This window comes from Anopheles coustani, chromosome 2 (assembly GCF_943734705.1).
Source record: "Anopheles coustani chromosome 2, idAnoCousDA_361_x.2, whole genome shotgun sequence".
NCBI classification, from domain to species: Eukaryota; Metazoa; Arthropoda; class Insecta; order Diptera; family Culicidae; genus Anopheles; species Anopheles coustani.
In genome coordinates, this window is record NC_071289.1 from 26,468,154 (window position 1) to 26,489,290 (window position 21,137).

General features: G+C 44.6%; 1 protein-coding gene across 3 annotated transcripts in view; it reads left to right on the forward strand.

Annotated features, from left to right (window-relative positions):
- Positions 1-21,137, forward strand: part of LOC131266582 (stathmin) — a 37,430-nt gene that overhangs the window by 1,607 nt on the left and 14,686 nt on the right. For 2 of the 3 annotated variants that reach the window (XM_058269150.1, XM_058269153.1), the window contains exons 1-2: positions 7,386-7,481; positions 16,219-16,302. In XM_058269150.1, the coding sequence (XP_058125133.1) occupies positions 7,406-7,481; positions 16,219-16,302 (160 nt within the window). In that variant the 5' untranslated portion in view covers positions 7,386-7,405. Of the gene's footprint in view, positions 1-723; positions 888-7,385; positions 7,482-16,218; positions 16,303-21,137 lie in introns of those variants that run through there. The other variant, XM_058269152.1, reaches the window with a different exon arrangement.

The following is a 21,137-nucleotide window of genomic DNA, read 5'->3' on the forward strand; positions in this document are numbered from 1 at the left end:
CGCAGTCGTCCGTTTTTGGAGTAACGCTCTTTGGACCAACGGATTTGCTTGCCTTCGATAGGGAGGAAAAAATGTACCAGGACCGGTTAACGAACGAGAATCGATCGTCGAAAGAAGCCCACGCAAACACGACCCAAACAGATCTCGGTTGCACGGATCAGTGTTGATTGTCTTCGCACGAGAGTCGTGTCCCGTTGCAAGGCGATCCATCTCGAAGGAGGGAAGCAAAAGAAAACCATGCACCCCCTTCATACAGTCGGACGAGATCAAGCCACAAAACACAACGCATCAGGCTGGCTTCCTCTGGCGGGGGTCATAAAACCATCCGAACCTCACGGCCGCATGGTCATGATGGTGATCCATATTTGGGCTTAATATTCTCTCTTCTTCCGCGTATCTGTTCGTGCGTTTTGCGACGAATGCCGTTGTCGATGTCTGATGCTCGCTGGCACGAACCCACCAACAGCTTGAGACTTTCGTTCCTTGTTCGCTTCAGCTCAACAACGACATAATGTGGTGCATCGTTCCCTCTGGATGATTCTTCAACTCACTTCTTCACATACTTTTACCTTCTTTGTTAGCTCAGTGCTACAGGCACACCATCTTCGAATACAACTCTCCAGGCCAACGTATCTTTCAATGTCTCATAAATTTACGCTCGCCTGGGCTCTCGGTACTGTCTTTCTATTAAACGGTTCCATTTCTTTTTCGCTTTTCTTCTAGGTCGCCCATTGCTTGCTGTGTGTGCCCGCGTCGATCTGCGCAAGAAGAAAAGTCATACAAGAGCTGCGGTGTTGGATTATTTGCAAGAAGGTTTTAAGTTAATAATTCGTCTCGCGGCCACTTCATTACCATCCACTCCACCACAATGTCCAGCAACGCCGAAGGTAAGTACTGCACAATTAACAATTCCTACCACCGATGATTTTTATCCGATATTGATTTTAGTTTCGCACCCAAACGGGGGGAACAAGAGGATTATTTATTCGCATTAATTAGTCGTCGTAGGCTACATTGCTAACCGCCTTGTGCCGCCTTCTCCGTCGAGTACCAGAAGCGGGAAAACGATGATGGTGTTTGTTGTCTTTGTCTGCGCCTACTTGTTGAAGTACTTGGTAGGAAACATGTAAAGGGGAAATCGATTCGTTTGCTTCGTGATTTTTCGCCCACGTAAGGACAGAAAGTTACTCAAGGCAACCCCAGACCATCCGGATGTTGATTGGGGTTTCTTCGGTACCAGGGGAGTTTACACGGTACCGAGATTTTGCCCGGGTGTTGTTTTTAATATTTATTTTTTCTTTTCCTTTATGGCATGATCGTATGCTAATACCAGGCAACTCTGACCTGAAGCGCCTCCCAAACACGGTGACTTGGGAAATAGATTAACCGTACGGTTTCTGTCGCAAATCGAACAAAGTGAATGTTTGATTGATTGCAACGCTAATGGTGGGATTCATGACGGACGCTGTCTAACCTTTCATGTTTCACCCATTTTCTTTTTAGAGAAGAAAAGAGAGTATACGTTAGAAAGTAGTACGTGTAGGTGGTGGCTATTTGGGTACCTTGTTTTACCAACTTCTATGAACACTCTTCAATTCCCTGACCTTGTTATATATGACCTTGTTTACCATACAAGACGAATTGCTCTGCGATCGTAACAAAATAAGACAGTGGACCGTTCGATGGTACTTCGTGTGTTCCGAATATCCAGCGTGGGTGTGGTGGTTCGTTTTCAATTGTCAAGCCCCCTCTGGTTTGTGACGGGGTGATTGTCCCCTTATTAGTTTAGTTTTTTTTGTTGGTAAAACAATGGAAAAATGGGTCACAAATTAAAACCTGCCTTACATACCTTAACGTTACGGATGACCTATTCAAACCATTGAAAATTCGATGATTTGTTGGTTACATCTGTAACTCATTGTACGTAGGTACACCTTCAACATTAATATTCAAATATTTATAGCCTTTGAAAAAAGATCCTGTTTTGGTTCTCTTGAATATAATTCATTCACCGCCTAGAGGGAGTTATGTTAAATTGACTATCAAACAGTAAATAAATATACATCAAACACAGCTCACTATCTAAAGGCAATCAAGCACAACCACAGAACCGGTAAAAGGGCTTTTGCTTGTCCGAGGCAGCCACAGACGAACGGAAATGTCTTTATTTTATCGTAGGTCGCAAGCTCAACCAATCATATTCTGTGCGTGCCTCTCGTTACCACTAGGATTCGTCTTAATGGCGGCGAGCCTGGCCCCTGCCAGCCAGCTCTCCTGCTTTGTGCGCCGCTCATTAGCACCATCCTGGCTCGAATGTGTTCGTTGTTGTGACATTGAGACGGAAAGCGGCAAAGTGCGTGATGAATTGCGTGCCGAAATTCCACCGTGCTTCTGCGGGGCAAGGGTGGCCACTCGCCACTTTCCTAATTTATGGGAAGAGGCCCTTGCGAACGAAATAAACGAAAAGGTCGAGCCCTTATGCTGTTGGGGTTAATAGGGTGGTCTATCGCGTACTCGCAAGATGGTTGCTTTCACGTCCAAAGAAGAAGATTTTCATTGTTCGATTTTCTCTTCACCTATTATTTTTCGAAATAGCTTCATTCGTTACTCCGAGGATATTTTTTTTCATGGTGGATGTCGATGGAAGTCGCGCGTCCTCTAAAGATTATCTATTAAGTGCCAATTTCTAAAATCAAATTACATTAAGCCTAAAGGCATGAATTATCAAACATCTTATGTTCAATTAATACATTCCGCACGCCATCACTTGGCGAGTGGCTATCATTACGCGAAATCAGCTTTTCTAATACCGGTAAGGAAAAAACAAAATTCAACGGCTGATTTTCAAAGTGGTTTCTTTTTCTTGCTGAGTTTTTCTACAGACTGTTGTTGTAAGGATACGAATCGATACGATTCCTCTCCTTGTTGGCTGCGGCCGAACCAACTTTTCAAACCTTTTTTTTCTGCCGCATTTCTCTCTCATAACGAGTCCGCAGTCCTGTGAACCAAGAAGCCTATAGATACCGCGTTTAGCGACATTTTCTTTCTCTTCGGTTACTTTCTATTTTCTCCTTCTGGTCTCGGTGTGTTCGGTTTAGATTCGTTTGACGCTCGAAGCGTTTGAAACTCACGTCACGCATAATCAACAGCATGCGGCAGGGTCGGCAGCGGCCAACATTGGCGAAGAAACAATGGCAATGTTATTGGTCATAAAAAAGGTATGATCATGATGCGGGACACAGCCCTCTTGCCACATCGCGTCGCGGGTGGTAAAATAGGGAGCGCGTGGGTAGGTGTGTCTTGCTTCCAAAGTGTCTCTTTTCCGAACCGGAAAGGGTCTTTGCTGTTGCGGGGGGAAAGGGCATTGGGATTCGTGGCCTAAGAATGACAGCGCACAAGGCTCTCGGTGGTGGAGCATACCGCCTCAACAAGGGTGGACCAGAGAACTTCGTTGGTTTTCTTTTTTTACTTCACTGTGTGGAAAGTGATGAAAAGTACCAAGTCGGTTAACACAATATGATGCACCGTTGAAAGACAACCGAGAAACTCGGAAAGGAATGTGTTTTAAATTTCATACTAAAAAAATTGCCTTGTATTTTTACTTTTCATCTACGAAACTCCCGACAAACCCAGTGAACATGAATAACTTGTGTATACGTTGAGTTTTAAAATGCTCATCACTTCATACGGTAAAGTATATAGCCTAGCTTCATAGGCTGCACTTATGTATATACTCTTAAAATCGCTTGTGGGTCGTGATTTATCTCGTGAGGGCGAAACTGTTCCTTTAACAACGCAAACTGATCGTTCTCCTTCGGAAAACAAACACGGTCCAGCCTGTTGATGCGTTTCACATCCACCAGGGCAACTTCCCGACGAACTTCTGCTGGGGTTCAATATGGCTCCAAACCACATTCTTCTTCGTTGCCAGAGACTGTGCTACATTGTACGGCTTCGGAAATTTATTTCCTATTTGTCATCGGGTACTGATACATTTATGATTGTTTGTTGCTGTTGTTAAACGTGCAGTTCGTCCTTCGGTCCGGCACAAGCAGTGCCTTCTTCCCGCACGTGCATTGCGTGGTTTTATCGGAGAGAAACGGCTAAAGCAGCAAAGGAAAGGGATGGATTGCAAGGAGTCGTTAATAATTGTGGGTTGCTGACAGTGTGGCGACGTTGTGCTGTTATCGATGCTTTCCCACACGCAACGCTCTGACACCGGACTGGGTCCTTATTTCTTTGTGAACCCTTTTACACAATGGTTGGTGCATGTCCGGTATCGATTTTGCGACAAAGTGGATTGATTTTCTTTTCCCATCTCTGGAAAAATGTGCTTTATTGAATGCAATTTAGGAGGCTTCGATTTGCCATGCACCATGTTATTTATTTTTAGCTAATGCTTCGAAACACCCGTGACCCGTGATGACAAAAGAGGAGGGAATGAAGAATCAAAACGAATGATTCTACTGCAGAGATGAACGTTTCTAATAAATCAACTAACTTATTACTAACTCTTTCCGGGGAGCTGAAGTTCTAGAAAGATTGAGGATATCAAATCGCTGCTACAATGACTCGACATTAGATAATATCTAAGAGATTTATTTTATCCTATCTTGTAGCTGTTGCTGCTGAAACAAATAATATTGATTAATCCGTCTAGTGTCGAAAGGATGTATAACTCCTTTAAATTGCAGAACTTCGAGTGGTGGAACTACGTATTTCGGGCATGCGTGAATATGTAGAGTGCTCTTTGTCTTTTCGCACAGTTCGCACTTAATCATCAGCGCTTATTGAACCCTCGTTCATGTTCCAATACAAGTCAATCGGTGACACTCTATCATCTGATGAAAATATGTAGGCCCCATATCAACAAGCAGCCAATTCAATACGCCACCCATGAACCTGTCCCACCGGAAGTCAACCGGCGGCGACGGAGTACGGATGGTGGGAAGGATAGTTTTTTTTTTGCTCTCTCCGAATCACGTCTGGTTTCCGGTCTTTACCGGGAGGGCTACCACAAAATACCGGCCGCTTATGAAGCACCTTTTTTTCGGTTGTTTACGACTTCTCAATCTCTGTGCACGTCTTCATAGTGGGTTTTGCTCGCGGAAAGCAAAACGCCGACAAAAAGCTTTTCCTTGCCGGCGAACCGGTCGGTGGTGGTGGGTAAAGCTCGTCCTGCGCAGAAATTGGTAAAATACGGTGTGTTTCCTATCGGCGACCGTATGCGATACCAACACCAAACCAAGCACCTGTCTCTCGGTATGCGGACACACGCTGGTCCTACAGGATATCGATCGATTTTCCATCGCTCGACCGTGGTATATATGTGTGTTGTATTGGCTTGGGCAAAGCGTTGAACAGAGACACCATGAGCTCTGCTAGTCAAAGTAGTATTGGTGAACACTTTTCCACTTTTCCGAGTCCCCCCGAACAGCGAAAGGAAAATTGCTGTCAGTTTGCCGAGCGCCAGCGAACGAACGTCAGATTCCAGCGTTATCCTTTCCGGCTGGCACAGTCCTGTTTCAGAAGTCGAACCGTTTGGTGGTGACACGCGCATGTACAGCAGATTACTCGGGTTTTCGTGAAGTTTTCCGTGCACAGAGAAAGTGTAGTAAGCGTGAGAAGAAGAGGTAGGAAGAGGAGCGGAGTTTTTCGAGGTTTACGAGACTAGAGGAAGAGATTAATTTTGACACTTAACTAGTACGTGCAGTCTGTGTGTATAGTGGAAAAAGCTGCTGGACGTAGTCTGGGTAGAAAAGCATATGCGTTTTCGCGGTAGTCAATACCGAAGGAAAGTGTTCACTCCTCAAAGTCAGAAAACTATCTGGTCCCTGAAATCGTACCAATGGATTGAAAAGTGTTTTGCGAAGGAACTATGGATTGAAAGTATCCCAGATTAATCGCAAGGATATTCAGCACATTTAAATGACGTGTTTCCTCTCCATCACATTGTCTTCTCTCGCCTTACCATTCCCACTCCGACGATGCAATTTTACTTGCACTGTTGTACGGGATGTAAGCTCTGTCTCTTTTCTGTCTCTGAACAACCTTTTGGCAACTTCAATTCCCCCCGGAACTCACTCTCTACTTCGCACGGCATCGCACTGGATACAGTTTTCCGCATTCGCGTTGAACGTTTTCCACACTCACATTTGACATCCAGTTTTTTTTTCTTCTATTTCGACGATGAATGCCCCGCCCTGACTTGACCATCTTTGCATGTGTTGGTGTGCGTTCGGTCGCGTTGTGCTTGTATTTCATGCTGTCAGTTGGTCCCGACGAGCCCCGACGGGTTATCCTTTCGCTTTCCGTTGCTCTCCGTCCCCATTGCACTCCACGTACCGGGCCAAACGTCAAACACCTCCACTTCCTTGCGAAGCGTGTGTATGTATGTGTGTGTGTGTGCGCGCGGTTGAACGTTGAAGTGGTCGGAAAAACCGGCCAGGAAAAGAGCGAGAGAGATGAATCACACTTTACAACAACAAAAAAATAATACCCGCAGGGAATTTTGGTTTGGGGGGGGAGACATTGGCGTTTCGGAGGGGAACCGCCAGGAAGCGATGACTTTTCCGACCGACGGGACACGATCGAAGGGGGAAAAAATTGCTCGAGTTTTCCTTTCGTGTGCCATTCAATCGGTTGTTGTTGTTGTGTGGTGTGTCGGAGGGATTCACCGTCGTGTCCTGTTTGCATGTGAGTGTACGTGTGGCTGTGTGTATGTGGTGGGAAGGGAAGAAGAGTCTGCTTGTGCGAATGCAATTTTCCGTACGGTGGAAAACCAGCCAGTCGCATTGGGTACGATCGATCGAGCAGGTTGAGTCACACTTAGACTGCTAGAACAATAGGAAGCTTTTGAGAGCGAGGCTTACAGGCTAGAAAAGGATATAAGCTCGGGAAAATGTGTGCGTTCATCGTTGTTTAGGAGTGTTGTGAATGATTTCATTTTTCCTAGTGAACACAGGTGACTTTTCAAAAGTGTTATCAAAAGGAAACCGCTCTATTCCTGTGGTCCAGAACACGGAGGATTATCTCAAATCCAGCTATAGTAGGTTTCAAGGTTCCGGTCGGTCGAAACTTTATTACCAACTACTTCTACGAAGCTCCTGAAGACCACAACGTCCGTCCTCAGCTTCGGAAATCGACATCAATAATCTCCTAGAGTTACTAACGGGCCTACGACTGGCTGTGCAACCTCTTTAGTGCAGAAGGAAACTGCAATCCCAATAGAGTACACCATCATCATCATCATCATCACATAGCATATCGCAACGTGACCATCACCACCCCTCCTCCAATCCCCGGCATTGTGCCAGCCGTATTCTTCCTCCTACCCGCGTGCGTTGAGGATTTCGTCTCGTCCGGTTTTCCGTTGGAGTTGTGAGAGCAATCTACAGCCGGCAAAATGCTGATTGGATTAGTGCGCGACTCCGTGATGCAGTGCTTCTGCCATACGTGCCGGGCTCCGGTGCTGCCGGCAGGTAAGAGCGAAGGATTCGAACTCGAAGGAGGAGAGCGGGTTGCGTATGAGAGCTCCGCAGGCAACTCGACGACACTCGAAGCCAAGCGAGGCTGGATGCCAACAAGTCGTTCGATCTTCCAGACGTCATCTGGGTCGTTGGAACAGCTAATTGGCCCCCACTGCGTGACGTGAGCGAATGTCTGGCACGAAGCCTCGTTGGGCTCTCATACGAACTCCATGGATCATCCAGCAGTTGAACCAGCTTTTCTTCAGTAATATGTTTGGTACGTCACAGGACATCAGACGAAAATATTTTATAACCGAAAACTAGACGTTTTACATTTAGAACGACCCTACCATACCATGAACTACCGCGGTGGACATAGTCACAGACGTCTCAGGTTCCAGATTTCGCGACTTAACTTCCATTCAATGAACGAACGAGCAAGCAACGGAATTGATTATATTAGTAACGAGGTTTTCCTCTCAGTGCCTTGGAAAACATCCTCGCCTTTAATATGCCAGACGCGTGTTTCTTCATTTCCTCACAGGGTTTTGAGATCGAGTTTGTGTACCACTGTATCTCAGATATCCAAAGCCGCCCCCAGTGGTGGTCACCGGTGGCAATGAATAAGTAATACCATCCCCCCCAACGTCTGCGAAAAGCCATAACTTGCTAGCAAAGGCACGCACTCGGCCCTTTTTTTCTTCCTCCAGTCCGTGGGCACAGGTGTTTCGCAGGAGTTGTAGGCAGAATATGGATCGAAGGAACTGGTACTGCCAGAAAACAGCGCCACCCCAAAAGAAATAGGATACGAATCCACGAATAAGAAAGAAGGAGGGTGTCCGTGGCCAGGGCTGGAGGATTATGTAACTTTGTGTGCAAAATAAATAAGACACGCCAGCCCCCATGATGAAGTCTCTGGGTGGAGGTCGGCGATAGTGTGGATGACTCACCCCGGGGCACAACCAGACGTCGCCATCGGTCGTCGTCGTCGTCGTCGGGTTGGTCGTCGTAGCTGGTTTATCGCATATCGACTGCGTCTCGTGACGTTTTCCGAGGGGGCCGAATCATGAGAAGCTTCTTGTGGAGTTTTCGCATCGCCACACGATGGTTTCGATTTTTTGGTCTCTCTTTGTCTTGAATTTCAACTCCAGGCATTTTCTTTTTCGTCCATTTAGCGACCGTGTTTTATCCGCACGTTACTTCTGGTAGGCTTTCTCTGGATCCTAACGCCAGCCGGTTTCGATTTAATGGTCGTATTTCATACATCCGGACCCCGCTTCCGTTTTCCACTTGGGTCCATTTTGATAGAGTGGTCTGTTCAATAAAAATGGAGCAACCAATGAACACCACGTATATGCGATACTGAAGTTTCATGCTTTATGTGAACTTTTGATGCATCATTTACCACCAGACTTGGCCTTTTCCCATTCGCATTCCATCAGCAGGCAGGCTGATCGTTAGAGAAACGGCTGGAACAAAGGTGTAGCAGATGTGGATCGCTGTCTCGCTCATGCCACGGGAAAAGCGCCTCGGGAAAGTCACCTTCAATTTAGGCTCCACCGGAAACCGACCACCCTGCAAAAGGGAGCCACTCAACGATGCCGGCCACGTACATCAGCTGATGGTGGCGAGCGAGACGGAAAGGCGTATTGCCTTGCCCTCTCGCCGACCTCTTCTATAAGGCTTTGCAAAAATTTTGACTTGTTTTAAAAAACAATATACATCGTAACAGTGTTTGAAAGGATCGACAAAAATCGTTCGTCTTTTATAAAGTGTTTCTTTCTGATCCCAACGCTAGAACTTTGCTCACCTAGTTTTTTGGCTCATCTTATGTTATTTCTATTCCCTGTTATCGTTTTGTTTCATCCTGCTATTTTAGTATTTTAGAACAAAACTAAACAACGATAAGCATTCGCAAGTCATTTCTAAGTTGTCAGGATTATTTATACCAGGTGCATAATTATGAAGTGAAATTAAATGAAAATATTGCAGAGGCATAGAATGTGTTTTATAGTCTGAACGAAGCTGGACTTTGCAAGAAATCCAAGCAAGGATTCCATTTTATTTCGGTTTTTGGTTTATGTCTTACATAAATACGGTTTAACAGAGAGCACATCATTCTCAGTTGATCTGACAACGGTGTTGTACAAGGGTTTACATAACCTTTGGCAAGAGATATATCCTGTAGTACATTGCGGCGAAGCAGAAAAAGATCCAGCAGCAGCACCGCACAAGACACGGGATGATGTTCGACTTTGGTACCCCAAGCAGTGCGTGTGTGTCTGTCTTTGTGTATGTGTACCGCGAACTGCCGGTGAGTCATCGGCCATTTCAAAGGCTGCCTTCTGCTTTATGGATCCACATCCATCACGTCCGTCCCCAAAGAAGCACGGAGGACGAGCACCGTACGAATTCCGCAGCGAAGTCGAAATGACGGTGCGCCCAGTTTTTCCCGATGCTGCGCTTTTCCCCAGGTCGGTTTTTTTACGCTGTTTTTCTTTTTTAAATTGGCCCCCCCCTCGACTCGACCTGGCCCATTGCCAAATCGATCCGGTGGTAGGACGAATCTACAGCGTGTTAAAACACCGGTTGGTGGTGTGTATGTGTGTTTCAGGCTATGGAAAACAGTTTTAAGCTTTTCGGGGTAAACCTACCCTCCATCCCACGGATGTTTCGTTTTATTCGTTGATTTTTTAAAAATGTTTCTCGCTATATCTTTCTGAGAATCCCCGATTAAGCCCAGGTGTGATGGTTGCTCGGTGGACGTTCGTTTTCTGTGTGCTTGATAACGACTAGTTTTCGCTTTGAGATGCAGCAACTCGCGCAATCTTCGTCTGTTTTTAATGCGGCACTAAAAACAATATGCACGATGCACGAAATATCACCAGTTAATTAGCGTTTCGTCGGGGAAACGGATGCAACGGTGGTGTTGAACGCCCCGAAATGAATGACTGTGTATCCTCCTCCTTTTGCTCATCCTTTTTAATGCTGGCAGACAAATGGAAAAGCCGAGAACAAGATACGTGTGTTCCCATTTGAATGTGTGTGCTTTGCCACTCTTTTGAGTTTCCACAGAAGGGAAGGACCATGACGTAAAGGACGCTGATTCCCAAGGCCTGATTCGCTGCGGGTTGCCGGTGGGTTATGGTGGCAGGAAATGGTTGAATGTTTTAATAAGGATTTTTGCAACTCAGAGTGCATTTGTCGCAGTACGTATGTGTATGTACCTTGCGTTTCCTACGTGCAGTTTGCGCACCGTATAATGTCTGTCGTCGTCGTCGTCCTCGCCGTCATCATATCCGTCATTGTGAAGTGTGTGGAGGGTTTCTGGTGGAGTTCATGTTGCACGAACATTAAATAACCACCACCTCCATTTGTTTCAACGTTTTCCCTCCGCACCCGCAGAAAGAGGAACGGACTGGAATGCACTTCCTTGGCAATGCAGTTCTTTTCCGTTCCATCCCACCCCCCGCTGCAACACAAACCACCCCGCTCGGCTTGGTGTGTATTTTCACCTCACAATGCGTGGCAAAGTAGTTACCTGCAGGGGAAGCGACTCCACACTGGCTGGCTTCTGCTGCTGCACGGGGAAAATTAGTCAGCGCTCTGAGGAGCATTTAGAGCCAAGGGGGAACGGGGAAGCCCGAGGTGAGCTGTGGCGCCTAACAAGTGGTGGAGTTGATTAGAGCCTGAAGCCACCCCGAAACCGGGAGAAAGGGGTCGTGTGTCTGCGGAGAGGGTGTAAAATCGGGCGCCACTCATCAGGAAACACGGGACGGAAAATGCCGACGACCGACCGGGGCGCCATCAGGCTGTGTATATGTGTGTGACTCATCGCACCGTGGCGTGGAGCCCAAACGAAAACCCCTTTGGGAGGCAGACGCGATGGAGCCGCCTCGCCGAAGCCCTCCGCGGGGCCAAAAGCGAATAACGGAAAAGTACGAACCACAGTTGCTTGTTTGGGGCGGATCATTCTCTGGAGTTGGTTTCTGTTCCATTCTACTCTCTGCTTAATGGATTTGTGTGTCCTTTGCCTTAATGAAATGTATGCCTATGCAAAAAAGATTGTTTTGTTTTGGTTTCAATAATGTATATTGAAGAAAAGGGTAGATAACTAAAACAACTGCAGAGTCTTCTTGTTTTTTTCGAGAATACAATTGGGTTTCTGTTTTTTTAATTAAGTTTAAAAGAACTATCACATTCATTAGTTCGTCATATTATGTTTAAATTTTTTCCCTTGGGATCCATACGTTTATGATTTTTTTTGTTGCATCTTTTTGCTTGCTGACATTTTTTTCTATGACTCTGTTAGAAGTCATGTGAAGTAATCGATATATATTCCTTTAAGGAATCGACAAAATTGTTAGGCACAGTTTGTAATGCACAATAATTGTATGCAATTTTAAGTAGGGTGAAGTACGGCGTGCTTGTAAGGGCAGTAGATTTGGGTAATCCATGTTCGTGAATCTTTTGAAGGTCGATAAAGATTCAACATAAACCCGAGAATTGCCATATATCGATAAAGGTGAGTTGCAGGGAGTGTTTCTAGTTTTATTTGTTTCTGGTCAACAGATCTCTTAGGAGGTTCATAAATGTTTGACGAATCAGTTAAATTTATGAATATGTACGAATTTCGAAAGAGTCATGAATCAATATGAATGAATCTCGGTCTAAAGAGTCATATAAATAAAACTTTTCGAAAAAATAATAAGATACAACGCTGGTAGGGAGACGTCGGTCCTTCGCGGAACACATCCGTGGAAAACTGTGTGTGGGTGTGTGTATTGTAGGATAGTCTTTTCCGCGATCCTTTGCCTTACATTAAGTCCCAAATATACCGGTGGATAAGATTAGAAAAAAAAGAAAGTTTTCCATCGTTTCCCCGTAACCACATTGCCACTGAGCACAACGATGGAAAAGTTTGTCTCTTTTCCTTCTTTCGTTGGAAAATCGTAGGCGGGAATGTGTTGGTTTAAAGAAAAATCAATGTAAAACACTCCAACTCCATGCGTGGTTGGAAAAAGTGTTGGAGAAAAAACAAAACCAAAAAGTGAAGGGAAAACGAAGGCTTTCCAGGGAGAGCTCGAGGTAAGCGAGGGGGGCGACTCTGATTGCTGCGTCGTCGACGCCGGTCAACGCACTCCTCCCCAACTCTCACTCTTCCTCCTTTAACGAGCCTCTATAATTTTACTCCCTCCAGCCCCTCACCAAACCGGATATCAAGGGCTGGTGACAGTGGCCTTATCGTGCCCTGGTGCCATCGGGCCACCCGACAATGGCGGCGACACCGGAACTGAGGGATTTTCATCGAGATTTTCCTTTTTTTTTTAATGTATGCGCATTCGTTTGTGGTTCTTTTTGATTTCAAGTTCTCCCTACAAAGTAAACGAATTTGTTTGGATTTTACTTTACTAAGGATAGCTGTTAAAAAATGGTTCAGATAAATTAAACAACTATTTAAACAACTTTTCAAAACACAGTATCAACATTGCACAAACAAGTATTAAGTTGATCCGATTGTTTGTGTCAGTCAGTCAATTGACATTTGACACTTTAAAGTTGTTTACTAGTTGAAACCTTTTCAACCTTTCACACCCATGTCAGACGAATTAGGAAACCCAGGGAAGTAACCTTTTCGGAAGGATTTCAACCAAACAAACGCCATATCATACAAGGATGCTTCTCAGATATTTTTTCCTCTAAATCTAATCCGTAATCTTTCCCCTCGATTACGACTTTGACGGAGCGTTGGAGGAATCGAGGATCGAGGAACGCGCAACGGCTGGTTGTGTAGAACGTATGTAAGAATATCCGCAGTGTACGGTTTCACCTGTAATCCGCAGGATCGCACGGATAATCCCCACATACATATTGGGGTTGGATGTATCAAAAGAGGGCACCCGAGATTGGTTTCACATTAAACGGGGCGAAATCCTTCGGGTTGCTGGATTTTGGCGTCCACACAGAAGGGATTTTGTATTTAATTTTATTTTTAATACACTTCTCGCAACATGTTGTTCAAAAACTTCATTGAAATGTTTTGTATAGAAACAATTCTATGGAATACCATCAGAAGGTAAAGGCATTCCATATGCTACGGCGAGGACGAATTTTTCTCACGTTCCTTCCACGAACCATTATGTTTGCTAAGACAACATAACGAATAAAATAAAGTGTGCTCCCGTCCCCCATGCCCCCCGGCGCTCGTGATGGTGGTGGCCTTCGCAGGAAAATTGTGAATATTTTCTTTGCCTCGTTTATGTATCCTTCCACTGCACGCTTTTGCCACTCTCTAACCCGGAGGACGGCCGACTCCTGGTGGTTGGTTCGGTGCCGCAATGTGTGTATTTTCCTATTTTCTCTGCCGATGTGTGCGAATCAACCCTACAGTAGGGGGGCAGGCAAGAGCCACAACGATGGGAAGCTCAAACCGTTTTCGTTTTTCCGACCCAACCGGTTGGAAAAATAAATGTGAAAAGCAAACACAGGGAGCCGCCTGATGATGAAGGAACCGAAAAAAGGGCATTTTTTTGTGTTTCCCATGTATCGATTTTCTATGGCTGCAAATGGCTCGTCTTTCGCTCAACCTCGTCTCCTCTCCTCCATTAACCCCCATCTTTCCCGGCTGCGCCAGCTGATTAGCCTTTGTAATGCGAATCGGTGGTTTGGATTTGTTTAATGAAAATAAAACGTTAAATCCGTATAAATTTGACTAATTTTGCCCGCACCCGGTTGGAAAATGATTTAACGATTATGTTGTCGCAGTGGATATCGGATTTTTCATCAGGAGAGCGCTCCGTTCGTTCGTTCGTTCGTTTCCCGTTTCGTGTTTTGGCACGACGGCTGTACAGAGGTCGATGACGGTTCGAAACGAGTTCGAATGCCAAAAATATAAAGTGGCCAGTGTTTATAATTACTCTGTATATCATTAAGCTTGATGATGATGGTTGGTAACACCCGGACACGCTGCAGGCTAAAGCCTAAACCTCTGGTGGATTTAGAGATTTTGGTGTGAATTCTGTGCCAACCGCATCCTCGATTGGAGATGCAATCACTAGAGCATGCGGCGTTGGCAAATGTTGTGGTCCACTGCAGATATGCAGATTTAAATCTTCATTTAATACTATGAAATGAAATACACATGAAAAGAACGGCAGAAAATATACATGCGAAGAAATGTAATAACAATACATAAACAAAAGATACTCAATTTATCTATGTACCAGCATAGTTTTGAAAGTCGATTGTCACCAATCCAACTAAAAAGTGGACACAACAAACGGAGCTTCTTCCTCCTAGCTAGTATAGTGTTTCGAGCAAATTTTATCTCCGAAAACCGATTTGCCGAAACTATGCCAAAAATCTCGATAAGATTGATTCTCGAAATGCATCATTTGGTTAGAGATCAAACGGTAAAATATTCATTTCATAGAAGACCATATTTTCTCGGAAAAGAGCTCACTTTCCAATCTCTGGTCTCACGCGAGAATACTACTAAAAAGCGGTCGCTTTTTGCATCACGAGTCACTTCGTTCCCTTATCGAAAAGCCAACAGTGTACCGTGACTGACTTCCGATAATCCACCCGAAATTTCCTGAAACAGTACTCACTTCTTGCGTCGAACCGGATGAAGAGGGAGTCTGTTGCTCGACACCTCAACTGCATCTGCATCACCATCACCAGCGTCATCAGCGCTCCAAAATGTATCCCACATCGTCGTGGATTGGTGAAATACTATCGCCCCTCGATCCTCCTACATCCACCGACTGTTGTTTCGCCAGATGTAGGATGGGAAATTCGGGCTGTGCACGATTCTGCACTCATTCTGCGAACCAACACCGTACGGAATATCATCCTTTCCGTTATGGGTTTTTGCGATTCTCCCGTTGGGAAGCAGCGCTTGCAACTCTCGGCTGCCGTAGCCGCTGCTGCTGGCGTCGGAGGGAAAATGAAATTAATGAACGAACTATTCTCGGGAATTGTCACAAAGGGGAAATGATGGTCAAATCGAATTAGCTCCTCTTGCCTGCTCTGCCCTCATTTCCGCCAACGGTCCGATGCAGCATCCGTTCATCGCCGGTAGGGGAATATAAATTCAGGACAACGCGCGACGGCAGGAAAGCAAGCAGCTGCCCCGACGAGTTTGTCGAAGGGCCAAGTCGGCACCTCCCGGTACCAGACGGATCTCACTGGGTTGTGGTACAATGAAACCAGAAATCTCAGGTGTCTCTTTACGGTCAGCACCAACGACTGGCTGTATCGTGTCGCGACTTGGAAACTCAAAACGATGGCCGGTTGGTTAAACAGTAAGCCAATTATTTCCCCCGGCTGAGTTCACACACTAATGGATCTAATGGAAATATATTTACGGATGAAAGTGAAACGGACAAAGGTCGTCCTGTAGCTTTAGAAAAGTATACGGGAATGTTGTTCCGTTTGGAAGGGAAATTATTTTATGATGTAAATAATCGAGAAGAATGCTATACCGAACGATATGATGACTACCGACACAGACAATCGCGACGACACAGATTAACCAACGGGATGTTAAAATATTATGGACCAATTTCATTTCTTTTTATTTTATGTCGTTCTTCGATGGACACATACCAAACAATTACTCAAGACGAAAGCTGTCCTGCTGGTTGTTCACAAAGTGTAATCATAACCCTTACCTAATAATTACTAACTATTGGTGATTTCTATTTCTTAATGTCTTTGTGCAACAAATAACTAACCCAATGTGCAGTCAATCGGCGATCTGCACCCACAAAAAAGCCAACCAAAACCCGGACCAAACAGCCAAAATCGTCCAAGAAAGTGAAATTCATAAGTAAGTATCAAGGATCCTTGTTGTTTGAATATTTTGGCAGAAACCTTTCAATGTTGCTTCCAGAATTTGGCGGACTTCAAAGGAGATATTGTGTTTATTTATTTGTGTTATCGGTCTGGTGTATAGCTGTTTGCGTGGGATTATTTATCCAAAATCTTTCCATCTGGCAATGAACGAGTTTTGCTCGCCGGCTTTTATTTTGCGGGTGATATCAAATCTCCGCTTATTTGAAGCTAAATCTCCTTTCACCACGCTGACGCCTGGCCGTTAGAATGAATACCAACGGAGTTATTATTAACTTTTCCAAATCGAAAGCACTAAATCTCTCGTCCCGCTGGTGTGTGGTGGTGGGTTTTCAGTGAGCCATGCTACTTCGCAACCCGGGACGAAGATAACTCCCCATTCTACCGAAACGAAACGATTCGCCATCGAACGAATTATTGTCACCATCGAACGGCGTTCCCGGTTTCGCCTTCCTTCTCGGGGCACGAGCGCGGCTTAGATTTGTCGAGGCTGAAAATTTAATTTCACGCCATAATTGAATTTTCATATGGTCTTCCTATTTGCACCTATTCGGGCATCGCATGGGACCTAGCTGCGAGTTTCGATAGGGCATATGCAGGCGGAAAGTAAAGCGCGATATCTCACACTGTCCAGGAAGTCCAGGAAAACTCTGTTGAAGTAAGGAAATAATCCTTTCAAAGGGCCCCCCACGGAGGGAACGATTAAAATACGCATAGATATTAAAGGATTCGCGCAACTCCGTGCTATGACATGTTGGTAGATTAATTCCGTATGATCTATGGTTGCATAATCGTGTTCTCTATCAAGGATCATCGGGGAACATGTATTACAGCACCCATGTAAATATTTTACATTAAATATTGGTAGTAGGAGGCGTAGTTATGGCAGTGATAAATCATTATCTTTTAAAACAGCGTAAATTTGATTTGTTTTTACTCAGCATAACATACATTCAGTCAAGTGTAATGAAACATTTGTTTTTTGTTAGAACAGAAAATATAATGCAAGCCAATGGTAATGTTAAGATATCATTACAGTGAATGTTTTATTTTTAAATTAGACAAATCCTACGGTACTAGGAACGTTGATACTTTTTTTATATTTAAACATCCAATTTCAAATAAATGTTCATCTTTATTTTACAATTTCTTAGTATCCTTTGGCCCCATGAAATTTCGTGCTAACTGTAAAACGATATGAACTGGCAAACAAATCAAACACGTTTCTTTCGATACTTCTTCCATAGAAATAACTTAGATTTTATGCTTCTCCAAAATCGCCCTGCACGAATTGATGCTATATTTCCGTGCTCTTTATAGTCTCCACCGAATTGTCGTCGCCGAGTCGCGCGATTTGTCGACGAGCCAAAGCTCTCTGGCTAGCCTAACTACTAGCGAACGAACCAACCTACGACACCGGACCACCAACTAAGAATAGAATTTCCCTCGAAGCGTCTAGCCAACGCGTCTGGTCACGCAATCGGCGAACTGGCAACGTTTCGCTACGCCTGACGTATCCTTGCCGCGGCGACGTTTATCTGATGGGAATCGATATCGCTGGGTTTTTGCCGCTTTTATCGCCCCGACCGGAATCGATGGAGGTTTTGATGCCAATTTATCGATCGGTTTATGCTCATCAGGCTAATCTTAGTCCTTAGTCATTCGAGTTTACACACTTCCAAGTTTGCTCTTAGATATAATTCAATCAACTAGTTTTCAGGCAACAAGAAAGGTTGCCGTATTTCCATGTGTATAACATAACGCTTGTGTCAAACCATTGTAGCAGTATTGTAGACCCTTTTTGCTGAAAACAAGTTGTTACAATTCTATTGAAAGTTTTTTCGTATCTAGTTTTTCTGTAGATAGATCTTCTTCAACAAAAAATAATATCTTTTCAATACAACTTTATCGATAATAATTTGCATTCGTTTCTAGTCAGTCCAAGAAAAAATTAAAGTATCTTCTACAGTTGCAACAATGTTTGAATTTCCTATGTGCAGTTCTGTTTAATTGTTTGCAAACCCCTTCATGCTCGGTTGGAGCCGAACAAAAATTAAATTTAATATTTTTCTGCAATGATCATGAAAAAGGATATCGCAGGAAAGTATAATTTTCAACAGACACGAATGCAAAAATTGGTACAAAAAATAATAGTAGCATTAACCTCCGTTTGTGATAAAAAAGCTAGTATTGTGCACGCGAAAATAAAGTTCTTCAATTTATGTTTTATATTTAAATGAAATGAATCTTCATAAACAAATCGTACAGCAGGAAAAAAACATTAAAACCTTTCATCCTGAAATATTATCTCACTTTTGGTCATCGGACACAGGGGGAAACACACACACACAAATGGTAAATAGCAGAATAAATAATTAACGGCCGGCCAATCGACATTAAACTGAATATGAAATAAGTAATTTAACCTTTTGTGAAGCTATGAGGTTGGGGCGAAACGTTTCATGGACACTTTATTTCAATCAACACATCATAATTGGTGCCTAAATGTCTGTTTTCCCTTTGTGCATACATATGGCGCACTTTCAACGTGAAATGTGTGCTTGTGATTGAATTTTAGCTCCATACCACACGCGGGTCGTTTATAAAAATATGACTTCTAACGAGACTCGGGGGTCAAATCAAAACCGCCTGTGTCAAACTAAACTGTAATTGGATAAATCATGTGATGCGGGGGAAGGATGAAGTACACATTCCGTAGCTTGGCATTAAGTAATTTCCAAGTTTGGGTGCCCCGCCCGTAGCCTGTGTTGAGTTGATGAGTTTACTGAAACAAAAAAATTGGAGTAAAATTGGCCAATTCGACTATAATTGGGCCAGTCGTGGACAGCTGCGCTCTTGGTTCAAATCTTGTGTCCCTGGGGAAGGTTCGCTGCCGACGGAGGGTGAGAGAGTACCGCGAAATATGGTGTACAACCCGATGGAACCATTTTTTTCCCCTTTTCTTATCGTCTTCAAACTGTCAGTCCGAGTGTCAGCCGGGAAAAGTTTCCCCATTTACTCCGTTGCAGCATTAAGCGTCGCAGTATTTGCGTTGGCTGGCTGGCTGTGTGTTCGTGCCTTGCTGCTGTCGTACGGCTGTCCGTTCCGCAGGCTTCTCGATGCTTTAGGAAACGTTGATGAGACAGAAATTAGTATCATGGCCGACGGACGGGGCGTGGTGGACAAACGCGGGTGGAGCTCCAGGAAAGATAAATGCGGCAGCTTATGGCGGTTGTCGCGTATCCTTGCGTCTTCCACGCCACCCAAGGATTCAGTTGGACAAACTGTCCGCCTTTCCATCCACTCGACTCTCTGCCGTATGAGGAAGAAGGTAAACTGTCCGATGTCCTGAGTTAGTTTTCCTTTAATTTTTGTTCTGGTAGTGTGCTATATAATGTGACATCAAGTCGTTGTTTGCTCTCGATCCAGCCCGACGAAAGCTTGGCCTGGCGACCACTCTGTGGCGGGTATGGGAAGAAAAGCAGTAAGTCCAAAATTAAATGGGCCTTAACGTCATCAGCAGTCGGAAAACGGCTCTGAACCGGAGGAAAACACTCGGGCACACAACACCAAGGGTTCATGTTTGTCTGGGTGCTTCCCGCTGAACTTACAAACGACACGAAATGGATGTTAAACATCGGACGGAACCCAGTTTAGATGCTCCCGCTCTTATCGTGCGCCGGTCTTCTGGCCGTTTCCTCCCGAGTGCTGCAAGAGATAGTTTTATGAGGTGCCAGCCATGGACCCGTCGTCGTTGCTGCTCTGATAACCATCGAAAGGTCAGCGCTATGTGACAACCAAGTTAATAAGGATTATATTGAGGTTAGCTGATGATATCCTGAACTAAAGCGCTCCGTAGTTTGCGGGTCATTTAGCATGTTACTGCCGAGCTCTGATCGATTACATTTGGCTAATCGTTTCATTTAAGGTTGCCTGACATTATGCCAATGAAAGTATCCTGGGAAGTGTAGCGATACACTTAAAAGTCGTTTCTGGTATTCATACTATTTTGAACACACAAAAAGTTTACGATGTGAAGAACAATTTACAGTAAGTAAAACGAACCACATTCTTTTTTCTTTAGTCGAGTAAAATCCACCACCGGTAGAAGAATATAGTAGCGACTGCTCGTAGAGGATGTAAATCCTCCAGAAAGCTCCTGACAAGGATAGAAACGGAAACACGGTAAACCAATCCATTCCCGCACCGAGTGACTGACAGGCGAGATTAGAGTTCAAGAAGTAATTTAATTTAATACATGTATATCGGGGGAAAACCTCTCGCTGCTCCTTCTCGATCCGCCAACGGTAAACACTTTGGCGGTGTGCAGATTTGGCCCTTGAGGTGGTGAAGTAGCGCTGAGGACCATTGGGAAACCCCCGCCCCCACTAAGATGTGATAGGATTGCGCGAATATACTCGTGAGAGAGAATGATAGAAAGAGAGCTTCTTGCAGCGGCAGGAAAATGGAAAATCCTTGCCCCAGAATGTCTACCGTTCTGAAGTAACGTTCATTGTTGATGCTTTCAGCGAAAGAATGGAACAGCGAGCGATTCTTGACTGCCGACTGTCTACGGCGGTGGTGATGTTTGGAGGAGCAAAGGAGTTCTTCCACACACAGAAGGATGTGCTGTCTGTCTGTACGTTCATCAGCTCTCCCAGGAGTGCCGAGTGCATTAGGTTAATTTAATTTTTAATCCTTGTTGATTATTGCGCAAGTGGATGGATGTGATGTGGTCTATCGGAGTAGCAATCACCTACAGTATTAAGTGATTTAAATTGAAGTTGGAGACAACCGCATGTTTGTGGCTCT